The sequence below is a fragment of the Triticum dicoccoides genome, chromosome 7B (assembly GCF_002162155.2).
Source record: "Triticum dicoccoides isolate Atlit2015 ecotype Zavitan chromosome 7B, WEW_v2.0, whole genome shotgun sequence".
NCBI lineage: Eukaryota > Viridiplantae > Streptophyta > Magnoliopsida > Poales > Poaceae > Triticum > Triticum dicoccoides.
The window spans coordinates 272,572,943-272,592,509 of NC_041393.1; the positions used below are offsets into that span (position 1 = coordinate 272,572,943).

General features: G+C 45.1%; 1 protein-coding gene across 1 annotated transcript; it reads left to right on the top strand.

Annotated features, from left to right (window-relative positions):
• The first annotated feature begins 3,831 nt into the window (after positions 1–3,831).
• Positions 3,832–16,509, top strand: LOC119337920 (RNA-binding protein 42-like). The gene is made up of 6 exons (XM_037610189.1): positions 3,832–4,332; positions 4,421–4,518; positions 11,961–12,057; positions 12,167–12,252; positions 12,337–12,434; positions 16,236–16,509. The coding sequence occupies exons 1-5, from the start codon at positions 3,969–3,971 to the stop codon at positions 12,388–12,390; spliced, it is 699 nt and encodes a 232-aa protein (XP_037466086.1). The 5' UTR covers positions 3,832–3,968; the 3' UTR covers positions 12,391–12,434; positions 16,236–16,509.
• Positions 16,510–19,567: the final 3,058 nt, after the last annotated feature.

The window sequence follows — 19,567 nt, forward strand, 5'->3', positions numbered from 1 at the left end:
CACACAAAACAAGGGAGTACCTTGCTATGATACCAATTGAAAGTGCGTTATATCGACTAGAGGGGGTGAATAAGTGATTTTTACAAATTTGTCATTGAGGAAATACAACTTGAGGAATTTGCTAAGTGAAAAACTACAAGCAGCGGAATAAGTACTCAGGTGCAAGCATAACATGGCAGTAACACAGTCATCATGATGATATGAAACAAGCACAGAGCATAGGTAGCGTGTAAACATGATAAGCAGGCAGAAGATAAGATGACTGAAGAAATATGATTGAGGAAATTGATAAAGTCTTCAGTCAAACTCTTCAAACAGTAATGATCATGTTCATCAACACATGAATGAGGAAATGAAAGGGTTGAGGAAATAGAACCAGTACCTCGGTGAATACAATGATTTGGTAGACCAGTTCCAACTGTTGTGACAGCTGTACATCTGGTTGGAGAGGCTAGGTATTTAAACCTGAGGAAACACAGTCCTAGACACACAGTCCTCACCGTATTCTGCTTGAGCCAAGGTCACATAGACCTCACCCAATCACTCGTGGTAAGTCTTCAAGGTGACTTCCAAACCTTCACAAACTAGGTCACCCGACGATCCACAATTCCTCTTGGATGCTCTAGACCTTGACGCCTAACCGTCTAGAAGATGCATATGTCTTCAAAGGTAACAAGTGCCGGTTCGACACAGGAACAGTCTCTTCAGTGATGCTCAATCACTTTGGGTTTTAGGTGTTGGGTTTGGGTTTTCCTCACTTGATGTTTTTCACTCAAAGTCCTCGGAGGATGTGATGCTCTCAATGACAAGTGTCAGTTTCTCACCGAGCATCCAACCAGCTAGTGGTTGTAGGGGGCGGCTATTTATAGCCGGGGAGCAGCCCGGTATGATAAGACATAAATACCCTTTAATGATATGACCGTTAGGTGGATAGGATATTTTGGGACAGCTGGCGCGTAGCACAACAACGGTCGGAAAATTTGAGCTCTCAAATTCCTCAGGGCTATCATGTTCCCCACTCGTAGGCAATCCGCACTGGCGAATTCCTAACTCCTCAGTCAAAACAAATTCCTCAAGGACCAGAAGATCTTCATCTCTGTCACTAAAAATATTGACTAAATTGTATGAGATTTCCAATGGCTTCACTCGAAAGGATTAGGTATGTGTAGGCTTTGAGATGTGCATCACTTGGAAATTGTTTCCTTAGTTTTACCTCGACCTCCTTTAACAGTACGGTGTTTCCCATGACTCAAGAAAGAGAAAATGAAACTATGAAAATAAAAGTCTTCACGCTTCATAATCCTCGCATCAATATCGAAGTCTTCAAGGTCACACCAATTTCCTCATTTTCAAAGTCTTCAAATGAAGACATTCATTTTTAGGGGTCGACTTTCATCGTAAATATCAAACTCCTCATTAGATTTATAGACCCTGTGTACACTCACAAACACATTAGTCCCTTAACCTATAAGTCTTCAGTACACCAAAATCACTAAGGGGCACTAGATGCACTTATAATTATCGTCCTTTAGCTCGACCATATAAAGTTATGAATAAAGGTGTTCCATAAAAATCACCTTTTCTCCATTTCCAAAATTTGTGATTGCTAAAACATGCACACGACCGTACTGACCCTCATGCGAAACGTTTAAAGGGAGAGTATAAAGAGATCCTCCTATTTTCTAGACTCAGGGGCTACATCATTATTTAGACCCCTTGTAGTTGGTTTAGGTGCTGCATCCAGGTACACCATCCTCCACTGTAAAACAAACAAGCGACCAACGGTTTGAGCTCGTTCAAGGTTGGATTCCCTTTTTGTTTGTATCGTTGTTAAAAAAAGTCTTAAACAAAAGTGTTGAGAAGCATACCCTAGCTTCGTTGCCTGCACCGACCATAGGCCAGCGCGTGCAAGCCGGACCCTCAAAAGGGGCTCCCACTTTGCAAAAATCCAATTTACAACGTTCTGGTTTGGTTGAAGAGGAGAATTCTCAAGGTAATAGATAAAAGACTTCTCGTTCACCCGAAGTTGACTTCTCATTCGCCGCGCCAGAGTTGGCCGACTACCTCTAAATAGAGGGTGCCCGTGCAGGCAGATCAACGGCTTGAATGCGTTCAACCGTAGTTGACTTCTCATTCACTGCGCCAACGTGAATGCCGGGCAAGCGGACAGACGGCCAACTCGCTTGAATGCAGTAGGAAGCTGTCTCATCGTCCCACTCGATCACGTATGCTCTAAATTGGCATTAACACGGTGCGAGTGGCGTGTCGCGACAGCTTTCTCGAACACTACACTGGTGTGAATGACGGCCGAATGGCTGACATGCGACAGTGACCCGTCACGTCTGCCTAGGGTGTTTAAGGCCTACGTGGCGGAGGCCCGGATGGCCGCAAATCTCCACCAACTTTGCTTCTAATTTGTGAACTTTTGGACGTTTGGATCGCGTCGCGGATGTTTGGTGCATGATGTTGGAGGGACAAAAACCACGCTGTCTAAACATTTCCAGGCATTTTGGTGCCACAGATAGAGTTGCTCTAAGCTTACGCAATTTTCTCTTAGATTCCAGTTTTTTTTTATTTTTTTTCAAATGATAAGTGCCATACGTGTGGCACGAAGCAATATGGTCCAAACGTCTTCATTACCATCTATTTTGCCACATCAAACAAATGACAACAATGGAATCTTTTTTAGTTCAAACTTAAAATGTTTTATCTCTTAAATAAAAATTCTGATTAAAAATCCATTTTCATTATTAAATTCGTCTCGATGAGATAAAACTAGATGGTAACGGAAACTAAAATCTGTCTCGAATCAAACTACATCCCATATTGATATGTTTCGACGACTCTTTTATTGGGCCCAAAATTGCCATGATGTTACACTGAAGTTGCAATATCGTTTAGACTAAAATTGCCATGTGTTTAATCTATTTTTTCTGCTAGATTTAAAACTATCATTGTATTTCAACTACTTTTCACAGCAAATTTTATTAATTGACCATGGCAACTTTTAGTAACTAATTAAGTTTATGGATCATGACAATTTTAGTATTTTGACCATGACAATTTTAATATTTTGATCGAGGAAATTATTTTTTGTATGAACCATGTCAATTTTTTTGCATGTATAATGGCAAGTATAAGTAATTCAACATGCCAATTTTACTTTTTGCTTAATGACAATTCTAAGTAATTGACCATGCATTTTTAAAGTAATTGACAACTGATTTCTTTTTAATTATGAACCATGTCAAAATTATTTCATGGATCGTGGCAAATTTTAGTAATTCATCATGGCAAGTTTAGTTCCTTAATTTCTTTTTTTATAACATGTCAAAAATTATTTAAGCCTAGAAGAAAAACTGGTTGAAATATATCATGACAACTTCAGTATAAACATCATGACAATTTATGTGCAATAGATATGACAACTTTTGACCGCCAAAAAACCGTTGAAACTTACAGATGTGGGATCTAGTTTTGAAGTTCTTGTCGCGATGAATTTAATGGTCAAAATGGTTTTTCAGTCAGATTTGTCATTTAAGAGATATAAAACATTTTAAAAATTTGAAAATCCAAAAAATTCCCGCTGACATCATCAATTACTTTCCTGTTTGCATGCGGAAAATAGAAAAAGGTTGACATGTTATAATGGGTGGCTAAAAGGTCATAATGGTTGAAATATATCAGTTTTTTTGTGGAAATTCCACATTTTCTAATATCTAATTTTTTTAGGGATATTCTAATTTCTAATGAACGCCCAACCAGTTTTTTTTTCGAGAAAAGAGCACCCAAGCAGTTCATTGCTATATCAACGGACTGGTAAAGTGGGGGCGAAAAAAAAAGAGAGGATCCAATCCCAGTTTCGTTTTGATTGCATCGGCAGGGAAGGAAGGAACCCCTAACCCTAAGCCTCCTCTCTCAAAGCGAGGATTGTTTTTTTTTTTTGCGGGGTGATTGGATTGGAGCAGATGTCGTCGGATCCTCGGAACCCTAATCCTCCTCCTCCTCCACCTCCCGGTTCTTCGGCATCCGCGCTTCCGGCGGGGGGCAGCTATTTCCCGCTCCCTTTCCACCTGCAGCAGCAGCAGCCGGTGGCGACCTACCAGTACCAGCAGCTGCAGCAAGCGCAGCAGCTCTTCCAGCGGGACGCGCAGACCATCACCCCCGAGGCGCTCGAGAGCGTCAAGGCCGCCCTCGCCACCAGCGACGTCCTCGACCCCTCTGCTGCCAGGGCCTCCGCCTCCTCCAACGCTGCCGCCAAGAAGAAGACAATCCCTCGTCGTGCAGCCGGACAGTCCTGGGAGGATCCTACCCTCACCGAGTGGCCCGAAAGTACATCCTCTCTCATACTCTTTCAGTTTACAGTTCATCCATAAATTTACTTTCCCCAATTGCTCATTCTGTTGGATTTTTTTTACAGATGACTACAGGTTGTTTTGTGGAGATCTAGGTAACGAAGTTAATGACGATGTTCTCTCAAAAGCCTTTTCACGGTTCCCCTCCTTCAATATGGCAAAGGTAACAACTTCCTCGAGTCCACTAAATTCTTATTATTTCTCCACTGTTCAGTGTCGCAGTCTCAATTTATTCACAAGTTTCTGTTACAATACTACATTTCTAAATAACACAGAGGTTTAATATCATGACAGTATTTTGCTTGACAAAATAATTTCCATGTGTTTCAAATGTCTAAAATGATATTTTGGTCAAGTGTAAAAGTTCTGAATCTACTTATCCCTGGTAACAAGGTTTTGAGACTAGAGAGGGTACTTGAACGGCTTCTCTTTCACTTCTGCACCAACTAAAGATATGTCCTCAACAAAAAATAACCTGGACAAGTGTACAACCCAAAATTTACACTTCCTAGGAATGAATTTAGCTAGATCATAAGTTAGATAATATAAATCAAGATAGCATAAGTTGAACATTATTTCTGATGCACCAGTGACCACATTGGTTCACATAATTTAAAAGGGCCTCTTTGGATTGTACAATTTTCATGGGAACATTGGAGGATTTGAATCCTAAGGATTTTTTCCCCTATGAAAGCCCTTTGGATCATAGGATTGTGACTACTAAATTCCATTCCTATGCCTCCCATTCCATACGAATCTTAACATGAGCTCAAACCTCATTTTTCCTTTGCGAAGTCCAATGCGCTCTCACTCGATCTCTCTCTCTACCCTCTTTCCTCAAATCATCTGAAATTCCAGTCTTCGTTTTCTGTCCTCCACCAAAGGTACATGCTTCAGGATTCTTTTGTTCCCCTTACCTTTTGACTTCACATTTGGGATCCAAAGGGCAAAACATGAGCAGGTAGATAATTACAAACAAACGGCTTTAAGGCCGGTCATAACAAGGCAATGATAAAAGGATAAACATGGGATGACAGCCATGCCACGCCGCCCAAAAGTAACAACCCGGATTGAGCTAACGAACCGAGTGACCTAACAACTAGGCATTGCCTACGTGACTGGAATCAAAGTACTCACTTATGCTGGACTCACCTGCAAAGATATTAGGATTGGAATCCCCGATGAGAACTTTCGTACTCACAAGTCATACTCATACTTGACAAGAACTAAATAACATGAACGTGAATCATAAGTAGCAAAAGCATGTCAAGACATCGAATGAGACAATCCATAGACATGGAACAAGTCAAACTCAATTAGACACTTACCAAAATGAAGTATCGCTGTTAAAAAACAGCCACAAATTATGTCACACCAAGATTTTGGTTAAATCCACCCAAGCCACCAATGAAAATTCAACGTGTATCGGAAATTGGTCTAGAAAGCCCATTTCCGATCGCAGAAGTGCCTTGATAGTTCTGCGTTTTTTGAAGTATCCAAGTTCTTATTTTTGAACTCCCTTGCGGTTATATATGAAGTGCGTAACACTATTTTTTCTAGCACCATGTGTCCAAAACTTACATGAAAAGAGAAAGGGGAAGAAACTAAGAGGAAGACAGACTTAACGCACAAATGCACACACGCGTAAAGCACACACACACACACACATTGTGCCACACACACAAGAACGCACGCTGCACACAAATGCATCACACACACACGAACACCCACCGCCGGTTGCCGCCTTCAGCGCTTCCTCTCCAACGAACCTCCATAGTATTCGCTGCTCTGCACCGCCCCTTATGCGCCGCTCCTCCCGTCGTCCGCCGGTGGCCTTCAATGATGTTGTGTGGCGCCTCCAGGCCCCCCAATGCGTGCAGTGGCATGCTCAGCTCGTCCATCCCCGCTAGCGCCGCCGCGCCCATGGAATCGGCTGCAATCAACTGCAACTGTGAGTAAATAACAAAAGACGAGAGGTAATGTAGGGTACATGCCAAAGTACCCTGATTTGTCCCCATATTCACGAATTAGAGGGGGCTACGAGGAGGAACACGAAGAACACGAAGAACACGAGGAACAAGAGGGGGAAATCACAAGAGGAACACTCCAGAACAAGTCCAATCACACATCCATTAGACAATCAAACACACAAGATCCACAGGGTACATGAACAATCAAAGGGAAAGATACAAGGTAGAGTTCATCCCAAATCCAAGAGGAGATGAGGTCTTGATGATATAGTTTGATCCTTCCCGCATGGGGGTCTTGAATCCCTCGGGATCTTCTCACATGGTGGCCTTGAACTCCATGGGAGTGTGTCTCTCTCTCAAGAGGAGTAGAGGTAAGGAGCAAACCTCAACTAGAATGAGCTATAACTTTGCTAACCCTAGAAATGAGGAGGGGGAGGTCTATTTATAGTCCTAGCCACGAAGGGGTATGTGAGGAGGGGATACAAGGCCACTTGGGCCGCATTGCGCACAGGCAAGGCCGGATGATCCGGGCATCTTCCCGATGATCCGGACGGAGTCCCAGATGATTTGGCTTCGGGTGGAAGCCTTCGGGTGTCTTCGGACGCAGTTAGCTGGATGATCCGGGAGCACGTCCAGATGACCTGGCCGAAGCCCGAATGATCCGGGAGGGGACCCGAATGTCCGGCCTGTCTCTAGCAGCCGCTCCGTCTTCTTCTCCTTCCTTCCGTCTTCTCTTCCATGCTTCCCTCGCAGATGGTGTAAGCGTACACATGCGCTCGCAATCCTCGTCGATGGTGAAGCTCCGATAATACCTATGCATGCACACGAGAGGAGTGTCAAGTAGTATGCCATGCTCGAAGGGGTAAGTGAATACGTGTAAAGGAGACGATTCACCTTTATGTATTTGAAGTAGATGTCGCGCGTTTCACTTGCCAAACGGACTCTTGACATGGTGATGTCCGTAGGATGCTTCGCATCAAGAGGGGATCAGAGAAAGGAACTATTGGGCAGGAAGGGGATTCAAACAAGCCACATACGGATGGATCTGGACGGTGTCGAGGTCGTAGTAGCTCGTGGAAGTCGTGGACTTGAGCTTGGGGAGCTTCACTTGAGAGTAATCTTGAGGTGCTTGTTGGCGTAGATGTCGCATGTCCAAAGGCAAAGATGCCTTGAAGTCGCTTGGCGAAGATGCCAAGGTAGATGGTGAAGTCGTAGAGCGGTGGTCGGTGTTGAGCTCTTGACCTTCACGTTCTTGTCGTTGATGGTGTCGATGCTGATGTGACCTTGCCGGAGATGATAGCTCAGAAGCATGTGTACTTGAGCGTCTTCTCGAAGATGAGGAAGATCTCTTGGCGGTCTTGATGAGATCCATCTTGGCGTCAATGAAGTTTTTCGTGGCATCGAACTCGTCGCTGTGGTTGTAGACCGAACTAGATGTGCTTGCCTATCCATCACAAGACTCAAGCAAAGGTAGGTAGGAAATTCAAGCAAGTGTTAGTCAATGATATCAATAAGGTCGAGGAACATTCACAAAATCGCAATAAAGCAAAATAGATCAATAGCTATATTGTGGCACAAGGAACACACACACGGATAGATAAGTGGGATTCACGCAACCAAGGAATGAGCACAAAATGTGTAACCACGCAAAAGCTCGTGTTGCACGGATACTAGAGAGACGATAGCTCGATTGCTCAAATGGGCTAGATATGCTTGTGCACCAACCTATGACAGTAAACGTGCCGTCTTCAGTCCCAAGTATGCTATGCATGTATGATCCAATATGTACCATGCAAAATGGCTCAATGCTAGTTCTATTGCTTACATGCTCTTTTGTATCTCCTCTTTTGCTTAAAAGCTTTTTTGTCTTTTTTTGTATGCTTTGCCACTATGCTTGATGCTCGAGCCAAGATATGAGACAAGTATGTAAGATATGTACGGGAGACACTTAATGGCACAAAGATGATAGCAAGATGATTGCACACTAAATGTAGCTATGCGGAGTAAGCGTATCACTAAGATGCACAATGAGCGTGGCCTGACAATTTTCAACTCGCTAGTCTCAATGGGAAAGGTACGCAATAGGCTCGGGGCTATCAATGCAATGGCAAGGAAATGTACAATGGTGTTGTTGAGGTTACCGTCCTTGCTTACGATTGCAGCGTCAAAAGGTGAAGTGGTCGTTGTTGAGTCCGTGGCGATGATGAGTGGCAGAGGAAGAAACCGTTCCTAATTAGCCGAAACACCTTAGGAAACGGAAAACCACAACTCAAAATCTCAAAACAAAATTGGGGTAAGTTGGTGGAATGGTATGGTGGTGGTTGATGAAGAAGTAACCGTCCCTAAGTAGCTGAAACACCTTAGAAGACCCGAATCACAACTCAAGCAACCACAAATGCAATGGGGATCGAAATGGGTTAGGTTGCGGAAGTTTGGGGTTCTGGTACGGAAGTTTGGTGGATGGCCTATGCAAAGATGCCAAAATACACACAAATTGGTGGAGTCAAATGGTGATGGAAGTATTTTTGTGGGATATCAATAGCTACAAAACGAGCTAAAGAACGTCAAAATTGGACTCCAGATGAATTAGTTATGACCGAAACAAGAATTTAGTCATGTCAGGAGTAGCTGGACATCTGGGAGTAGGTCCGGATGATCCGAGTTTGTCAACTCGGGTGCTGATGTTTGGGTGCGTGGGTTAGCTGGACCCTCTCACGGACGTCCAGCTGATCCGGAGGATGTCCGGATGATCCGGGCAGGTCAAACTGCTCGGGATTTCCTCTTGGGGACGCGATTTGGGCGGAAATTTCTGATTTCAGGGGGTCAAAATTGACGGGGAAAGAAATTTCTTGGAGGGATTTCATGGTGGGGAGGTGGGGAAAGCCAAGATCCACTTGCCAAACAACAAAATCGTGGATCAAACACAACAATATGTCACAAGAACCAACAAAATGCAAAATTTTTGGTGAGGTTATTTTTGGTGGGGATTTTCAAATTGTGATGAAGTCAAACAAAATTAGGCTAGAACATGGGGGGGGGGTAGGGCTCCAAATTCGTGTCAACGTGGCTCATGATGCCAAGATGATGTAGTGTACGGGCCAAAGTACCCGATTTGTCTTGATGTTCACGAATTGGAGGGGGCTACGAGGAGGAACTCGAAGAACACGAGGAACAAGAGGGGGAAATCACAAGAGGAACACTCAAGAACAAGTCCAACCACACATCCACTAGACCAACAAACACACAGGATCCACAAGGTACATGAACAATCAAAGGGAAAGATACAAGGTAGAGTTCATCCCAAATCTAAGAGGAGATGAAGTCTTGATGATCTAGGTAGATCCTTCTTGCAAGGGGGCCTTGAAACCCTCGGGATCTTCTCACATGGAGGCCATGAACTCCATGGGAGTCTCTCTCTCTCTCTCGAGAGGAGTAGAGGTAAGGAGCAAAGCTCAACTAGAATGAGCTATAACTTTGCTAACCCTAGAAATGAGGAGGGGGAGGTCTATTTATAGTCCTAGCCATGAATGGGTAAGTGAGGAGGGGATACAAGGCCACTTGGGCCGCATTGCACACAGGCAAGGCCGGATGATCCGGACAGAGTCCCGGATGATTTGGCTTCAGGTGGAAGCCTTCGGGTGTCTACGGACACAGTTAGCCGGATGATCCGGGAGCTCGTTCAGATGATCCGGCCGAAGCCCTGATGATCCGGGAGGGGACCCGGATGTCCGACCTGTTTCTAGCAGCCGCTCCATCTTCTTCTCGTTTCTTCCGTCTTCTCTTCCATGCTTCCCTCACGGATGGTGTAGGCGTACACATGCGCTCGCCCTCCTCCTTGTTGATGGTGAAGCTCCGGTAATACCTATGCATGCACACGAGATGAGTGTCAAGTAGTATACCATCCTCAAAGGGGTCAAGTGAACACGTGTAAGGGAGATGATTCACCTTTATGTGTGTGAAGTAGATGTCGCGCGTGTCACTTGCCAAACGGACTCTTGGCATGGTGATGTCCGTAGGATGCTCCGCATCAAGAGAGGATCAAAGAAAGGAACTAACGGGCAGGAAGGGGATTCAAACAAGCCTCGTACGAATGGATCTGGTCGGTGTTGAGGTCTAGCTCGTGGAAGTCGCGGACTTGAGCTTGGGGAGCTTCACTTGAGCGTAATCTTGAGGTGCTTGTCGGCGAAGATGCCACATGTCTAGAGGCAAAGAGCCTTGAAGTCGCTTGGCGAAGATGCCAAGGTAGATGGTGAAGTCGTAGAGCGGTGTTTGGTGTTGAGCTCTTGACCTTCACGTTCTTGTCGTTGATGGTGTCAATGCCGATGTGACCTTGCCGGAGATGTTAGGCCGGAAGCATGTGTACTTGAGCGTCTTCTCGAAGATGAGGAAGATCTCTTGGCGGTCTTGATGAGGGCTTTGAGCTTCTCCATTTGAGCTTCCATTTTGGCGTCGATTGACCAGTGAGTTGAAAATTGTCGGGCCACGCTCATTGTGCACCTTAGTGATACGCTTACTCTGCATAGCTACATTTAGCGTGCAATCATCTTGCTATCATCTTTGTGCCATTAAGTCTCTCCTGTGCATATGAGATCCAAAGGAACGTGGAGCGCTACGATGCATGCATGGCCACCCGTCAGCGCTCCATGTTCAAGATTTGGCTGCCATCCCATGCAAAATGCATCCATGATCCATCATCATCGGTGTGCAGCCACGTGGATCATGTCCATCATCATCGTACAACAGTCGTTGCCCTCATGTCGTCCTCATCGCCCATCACTAGCCGCATGCCGTCATCGCCGTGGAGCCTTCTCGTCGAGACGCCGCAGGACTTCTCGTGGAGCCTTCTCATGTATGCTATTGAGCAGCCCGACTGCACGATTTCTCGACTCTGATCTGTATCGAACGGGATAAGTAGTAGATGAATGCAGCGAATTAGCAAGAATACCTCATGCATCCAACCTACTCAATTGGAATTAAGGGCCAGAATATTTCTCACGTCTCTAGCAACAGCTTTCGTTTGCAATTTGCCATCCAAGACATTTGTTGCCGCCTCAGCTGCCGCAGCTACCATCCCACCTAGACACGCTGATGGCCGCGGGATGAGGCGCACACTGCCGGGTCTCATGATGCCGACGGAGATCGTCTTGATGAGCACAGTCGGACGAGTAACCGCCTTGCCTGGTATTAATTTTGGCAAACAATGCACAATAAGAATCCCTACTATCACGAGACCAATTTTGGAAGTAAGCCTTATCCATGCAAAGGGGACTTGGACTGTGGTTAATTATGTAGTTTATTTAAAACAAAAGGCTAAACAGGCATGCATGGGGCCACCCGATATTGCGTTGGCGAGGGCAGTTTGGTAGTGGGAGTATGTACTCCTAGGTGTATGCGCGCGCGTGTGTGTATTCTTTTATTAGGCTAAGCTACACAGTTTCATAGATTTCGTACAACATGGTCCTCACCTATATAGCTATAAGGCTTTGGTAGTTCAGTTGGACTATCTAAACAGACTAAACTTTCATGATCTGTTTAAGGCTGACCAAGATATTGAGTTACACGTAGCTGGGGTGTGCTTTTTCCTATCTGCAAAATCTGGCTTGCACCTGATGTATATGACCACCCTTTCTTATAGGTTGTTAGAGATAAGAGGACTGGCAAAACAAAAGGTTATGGATTCGTCAGTTTTTCAAACCCTACAGACCTTGCTGCAGCAATAAAAGAAATGAATGGTTAGCATTTCCAATGAGCTCTATTGATTCACTTGCTGTCACTTATCAACATGCTCTGGTTTACTGTTATATACTTGTACTTATTTTGTTTGGAACTCACTTTTCTCAGGAAAGTATGTTGGGAATCGCCCTATTAAATTGCGTAAGAGCAATTGGAAGGAGAGGACAGATGTCGAGGCTCTACAAAGACAAAAGGTTTATACCATGTTTCCTTCTTTAGCCAAGTCCGCGTTTCTTCTTGTCCGCTCTAATTTTTTTTTCATATTTCCCATCTTTCAGAATCATATTCAGAAGAAACCTAAAACACAAAAGAAGGGTATTCTTCACAAGTAAAGCTCTATTGGGTTGTACCGGGCTGAGCCCTGTAGAACAAGACTGTAAGTTCCTTTTCAGATTACATGATAGTTTTAATTTTAAATAATCACATGGGCCCTGGAAGTACAGTGACACAGCATGTTTTTAGTGCACTGAGCCATTCTATATGTTCATAATTTGCACAAAAAATTAAAGATATACTCCCGCCGATCCAAAATAAGTGTCATGGTCTTGGTTTAAATTTGAACAAAACCCACATCATTTATTTTGGATCGAAGGGAGTACATAGCACCGACCTTGTGTCGTTTCAGGTTTATCATTTGCCCATCTGATTACAACAACAACAACAACAACAACAAAGCCTTCAGTCCCAAACAAGTTGGGGTAGGCTAGAGGTGAAACCCATAAGATCTCGCAACCAACTCATGGCTCTGGCACATGGATAGCAAGCTTCCACGCACCCCTGTCCATAGCTAGCTCTTTGGTGATACTCCAATCCTTCAGGTCTCTCTTAACGGACTTCTCCCATGTCAAATTCGGTCTACCCCGCGCTCTCTTGACATTCTCCGCACGCTTTAGCCGTCCGCTATGCACTGGAGCTTCTGGAGGCCTGCGCTGAATATGCCCAAACCATCTCAGACGATGTTGGACAAACTTCTCTTCAATTGGTGCTACCCCAACTCTATCTCGTATATCATCATTCCGGACTCGATCCTTCCTCGTGTGGTCACACATCCATCTCAACATACGCATCTCCGCCACACCTAACTGTTGAACATGTTGCCTTTTAGTCGGCCAACACTCAGCGCCATACAACATTGCGGGTCGAACCGCCATCCTGTAGGACTTGCCTTTTAGCTTTTGTGGCACTCTCTTGTCACAGAGAATGCCAGAAGCTTGGCGCCACTTCATCCATCCGGCTTTGATTCGATGGTTCACATCTTCATCAATACCCCCATCCTCCTGCAGCATTGACCCCAAATATCAAAAGGTGTCCTTCTGAGCTACCACCTGGCCATCAAGGCTAACCTCCTCCTCACACCTAGTAGTACTGAAACTGCACATCATGTACTCGGTTTTAGTTCTACTAAGCCTAAACCCTTTCGATTCCAAGATTTGTCTCCATAACTCTAACTTCCTATTTACCCCCGTCCGAGTATCGTCAACTAGCACCACATCATCTGCAAAGAGCATACACCATGGGATATCTCCTTGTATATCCCTTGTGACCTCATCCATCACCAATGCAAAAAGATAAGGGCTCAAAGCTGACCCCTGATGCAGTCCTATCTTAATCGGGAAGTCATCAGTGTCGACATCACTTGTTCGAACACTTGTCACAACATTATCGTACATGTCCTTGATGAGTAATGTACTTTGCTGGGACTTTGTGTTTCTCCAAGGCCCACCACATGACATTCCGCGGTATCTTATCATAGGCCTTCTCCAAGTCAATGAACACCATATGCAAGTCCTTCTTTTGCTCCCTATATCTCTCCATAAGTTGTTGTACCAAGAAAATTGCTTCCATGGTCGACCTCCCAGGCATGAAACCAAACTGATTTTTGGTCACGCTTGTCATTCTTCTTAAGCGGTGCTCAATGACTCTCTCCCGTAGCTTCATTGTGTGGCTCATTAGCTTAATTCCACGGTAATTAGTACAACTCTGAACATCCCCCTTGTTCTTGAAGATTGGTACTAATATACTCCGTCTCCATTCTTCTGGCATCTTGTTTGCCCGAAAAATGAGGTTGAAAAGCTTGGTTAGCCATACTATCGCTATGTCCCCAAGATCTTTCCACACCTCAATGGGGATACAATCAGGGCCCATCGCCTTGCCTCCTTTTATCCTTTTTAAAGCCTCCTTGACCTCAGACTCCTGGATTCGCCGCACAAAACGCATGCTGGTCTCATCAAAGGAGTCGTCCAGTTCAATGGTAGAACTCTCATTCTTCCCATTGAATAGCTTGTCGAAGTACTCCTGCCATCCATGCTTAATCTCCTCGTCCTTCACCAAGAGTTGGCCTGCTCCGTCCTTGATGCATTTGACTTGGCCAATATCCCTCGTCTTCCTCTCTTGGATCTTCGCCATCTTATAGATGTCCCTTTCGCCTTCCTTCGTGCCTAACCGTTGGTAGAGGTCCTCATATGCCCGACCCCTTGCTTCACTAACAGCTCGCTTTGCGGCCTTCTTCGCCATCTTGTACTTCTCTATGTTGTCTGCACTCCTATCCAGGTATAGGCGTCTGAAGCAATCTTTCTTTCTCCTATGGAGATGAAACCCATTTGCCCATATGATTCCATGGAGAAAAGTTGTGGAATAAAGAAACATTGTTCTACCATGTAGTTGTTTCTGGTGACTTTGTGGAAGGCCTGTTTTAAATAAATATAAATAAAGAAGCAGTAGAAGGCTGGAAGCAGTATCCAGGACTTGGTTGATATTTTTTATTATTATGTCCAAGTCCTTGCTTATAGCCAATTTCGGGTTGTTACTGGTTGGTTTCCAATGTATTCAAATAAACTTGTTTTGATTTATTTTTCATTTTCTTTTTCTTAAGGCTATGATTCATCTATTTGGAATGATAACTAATATCTTCATAACTTTAAATTTGTACCCCTAGTTGCTTGATGGATGTGTTCCAACAACATGCTTGGTTCACATTGCCACACTTTGGTTCTTGCAAACAAAGTGGTTATATGAACAATGGTGGAGGAACTCCCCCAATCCTAGAGTGGTTCAGAAGCTCTAACCCTAGGGGAGGAACAAAGCTCACAAGTCTCTTTCTTCTCTGGGTATTATTTAACTCTATTAGGTTACCTTTTGTATTCCACTCCACCTGCTCCTAGTGAATAATGCTCGGCCTATTACAAAATCCCACTGATTGATGCAGCTCCTGAACATAGTATTGGGTCGGTAGAATTGACACGCCTTGTTTCTCTTTACAACCTGGCGTTGACAACGCCCGTCTTTTCAAAAGTAACACAAAGTGGAGAGATATCAGCTTGCGGTCAGTTTTGTGAACTTTAGATTGTTGCAACTCAAGTAGGAGAAGATCCACCATCTGACTATCTGCAGGTGCAATTGCTTGACTTTTGATCTTGTGATCGGAACCACTTGAATAGTGCCAACTATGCTTGGAGTGATGCTGCCATAACATATAGGGTATATAATCAACCAAAAATTTCAATCAGTATCAGTTACGCAATACGGAGAACTGTGGCAATCAGCACAGTGCACCGTCTATCTGATCCTATAGAGCAGACTTGAGAGTGTTCAATTGTGAGTTTGCTTATGTTTCTTTTACTTCCTCATTTAGCTAGCTTGCATTGAACATCCCCTTTGGCCTCCCATCGCCATAAATGTGCGCATGCTAGACACTACTACCTCGGTCTTGGTTTATTGGTCCCCATTGTATTTCGTGCCAAATTTTGACCATAGATTGAACTAACAAAATATTCATGCATGTCACAAAAAATTATTACATTGAAAACTATGTTCAAATACGAATCCAACTGTATATTTTTTGTTGACATGCATTAACATTTTGTTAGTTAAATCAAAATTTGGCACAAACTACAAAGGGGACCTATAAACCAGGACGGAGGCAGTAGATCGTAATCCCTGTCCTTGAAGCCTATCCCTGTCCCTGATTTTGTGAGTATCTTCACTTGGATTCCTACATGTTTATATTGGTGGCCCTTTAACTTGCATGAACACCATGACGTGTTAACTATAGTGAACTTTATTGTGGTAAGAGTTGTGGACTTGTGGTGCCTTGGCTCTTTCTTTTCTATACTTAACACTTTATGGCAAAACCTGCCTTGCCTCTGCAAAAGATTGATGGATGGTTTGTTTCATGCAGTGCTCCTTTGGATAAAGGACATCTGAAAAGTATAGTGGCTGGGCACCGGTCAATGCGTGCAAGGATGATACTATACCTATTGAGTTGTAACGCTTACTAAGCAATGTTCCATCTGGATGACAGGCATATTTTTACATTTGCAAGAGTTACAACGAGTATTTATAATCAGTGTTGTTGTGTTGTAATGATGTCATTGTTCCTTTTTTGAAAGAATTTTCAGACCTGCAAATTCAAACCTTTGATCAACCAAACAAATGTGGAATATAAGATTATACTCCCTCCGTCCCATAATATAAGATACCTTTTGACACTAGGGTAGTGTTAAAAAACGTCTTATATTATGGGACGGAGGGAGTATCTGATGCTGATACTGGCAGTCTTGATGGTATATCCTCGCATGAATAGCCCACCCATGGCCTGCAATGGCTAATTTTTTTATTGACGAAATTCAGTTAGTACTGCTTTCATTCCATATACAAGGGAGTACAGGTCAAGAGCCCAAGGGGCAACAGGAAAAATAAGAAAACATTTTGTCAATCAATACAATTAGTTCGGCTCAAGGGGGTGAGTGACCGGAGCCTGAACACGCTTTCTTCCTGTGTGAGTTGAAGGGCGCCCAAGACGATCGTGATGCAGCTGGAGTGTGGTCCAAACACTCGTCAACTTTTCGCATTCTCTTTGTTAAGCTCGTCAAGGAGCGCTCGAGGGAAGCCTAATCGATGGCAGATCAGTCAAGGAGTGCTCCTACCAGGAGACCAGAAGAGGAGGGAAGCCTAATCGATGATAGGTCAGGCGCGACCAATGGCTACCAAGGAGGGAGGGCCTCATGACAGCGGCATTCATCCGGAGGTCTAGGCTTCGTTGGGTGAATCGGCTCATGCTCCCGGACAGGAAAGAGTGGAATGAAGATCTAATACGACAAATCTTCTACCCTTTTGATGCAGATGTGATCTGCAAGATCCCTATCCCAAACTCTGATGCAGAAGACCGCCTTGCGTGGCACTATGAAAACAATGGCGTCTTCTCTGTTAAGAGTGCTTACAAGCTGGCTGCAAATCTTGCCCAATCAGGCCATGCCCCGTCCAGCTCAGCAAGGGGAGCCAATGATCGCAGCATTTGGGACTTAATATGGAAATCAAATGTGGCCGGAAAAGTTCGGATATTCGGATGGAGAGTGGCGACTAAAACTCTAGCCACTAAGGAAAATAAGTTTAAACGAACACTGAAAACGGATGCAACCTGCTGTATCTGTGGCCAAGGTGATGAAAACGAGTACCATGCAGTCGTCACGTGCACGAAAAGCAGAGGGCTGAGATCGGCAATGCGCGAGGTTTGGTATCTGCCGCCGGAGAGGAAATTCCGGTACACGGGAGATAACTGGCTGCAGGTGCTACTGGATTCAGAGAATGAGGACACCCGGGCAAAAATCCTGCTGCTTTTCTGGCGTTGTTGGCACCTCCGCGAAGACTGTATACGCAATGATGGAAGACAGACAATTAGGTCTTCTGTGCAGTTTCTTGAGCAGTATGAGGAGGAGTTCAGAATGGCTGGATACACTGCTGCTGTCCTGTTGGACGGAAAAACTACCACTGGCAGGCCTGCCCCTGAGCCGAGTCTCGCCTCCCCGTCAGACATGCTTTGGACCCCCCCTCTCCGAGGTACAGTCAAACTAAATACAGACGCAGCCTTTGTGGCTGAGACAGGAGGGGGCGCCGCAGGAGCAGTCGCAAGAGACCACTGGGGCAATGTCGTTTTTTCTGTATGCAGAAAACTGCCGCACAACAATAGCGTGGAAGAGGCTGAGGCAAGAGCGGCCCTGATCGGTCTGCAGGAACTGACTAGGGTGCACACCGGCCAAGTGGTACTGGAGATGGATAACCAGTTGATTGTGAAAGAGGTGGAGTCGCAGTACCCCATGCGGTCTGCCTGCTATGGCCTAATCATGGATATCAAGCAGGCCATGGGCACTTTCCCTGCATGCAAGATCGGCTATGTGATGCGCTGCAAGAATGCACTGGCACATGGATTAGCTGCACTAAACAGGAGTCATGGAGATCAAATGTTAAATGCAGATGTGCCTGATAGCCTCCGATCTTTGATGATGTCTGAATGTAATAGGCCCTCCGAGTAGCTTTGCTACTTGAGATTCTCAAAAAAAAAGATGATAGGTCAGGCTGGGCGTTGGGGTTTACCTAAAAATTCTGGTTGGGTAATTAGGGTTTTAGAAATTTTCGGTTTTTAGAAATGACACCCGAAATTTAACTTTTGTTAAAAATCTGGGTTCTGATTCGGGTAATCCTGATTTGCCCGAAATAAATCATGGTGAAGGGAACGGAGACATGGAACTGAAGAACATTTGTCTCGCATCGTGTCGCATTGGTCAAGATGGAGACTTCTCGTCGCCGTCTCCTCGATGGAGACGTCATCATCGTGGGTGGCGCGGTGAGTAGGATCTGGTGGCAGCGCTGGGCCTACATGCAACTAGTGTCGACTGGCCGCCGGGACCTATGACTTTGAGGGTGGTGGCCTCCCAATGTAGGGCAACAGGCGGTGTTGCCGTGCGGCAATGGCGAAGGGCGGATGCTGTTGTCGGGCGTTGGGAGGCGCGACGTGAGTCTATGGCGGTGAGCAGAGAGCGACGACCGGTACCGGGAGCTAGGCGGCGTGGCGATGGTAACATGGCGTGGCGGCTGCGAGCTATGGATCGGGGCTCAAGAACCTGCCGGTCCAAGGCAATGGGACAGGAACACAATGAAATCGGGTTTAGCGGGGAATTTGGGCTGGGTTGTGGCTATTTTGGGCCTTTGCGTTTTTTTACTGGGCATGATGGTTAGTTTGGGCTATTTGGGTAATTAGGTACCGTGGATCTAAACCCGAATTTCCCCAATAAAATTTGGGTTTGCACTACTGCTACCTAATTTAGTGCTCGGGCTATACGGGTTCGTGTTATTCAGGTTCGGGATACGGGTATCAGGTTTTATGCTCAGCCTGAATAGAAGGGATGAGGGAACATGACCGCGCTTGTTGAGGACGAGAGGCGCCAAAGATTCTACGCAAATGGACATGAAGCGAAGAGGTGCATCGAGGATTTCGCGGATCGCTGGCAGAGTTGTCAAGTGGGGTTGCTAGTGTAGCCTCGACGAATAAGGTTGTCGGCGATGTGGCATCTCCCTGCTCAACCAGCTAGTCAAAGAGTTGGCACTTTGGGGGAGCTCCATGCCAAATTGGCAAACACCAGCTTGATGCAACCTGAGAAGTGCAGCACAAATGCAAAGTTTGTAGAGTACTTCCAGTCAGAAGTCAGGACCAGGTGTCGTGGTGAATGATCACGA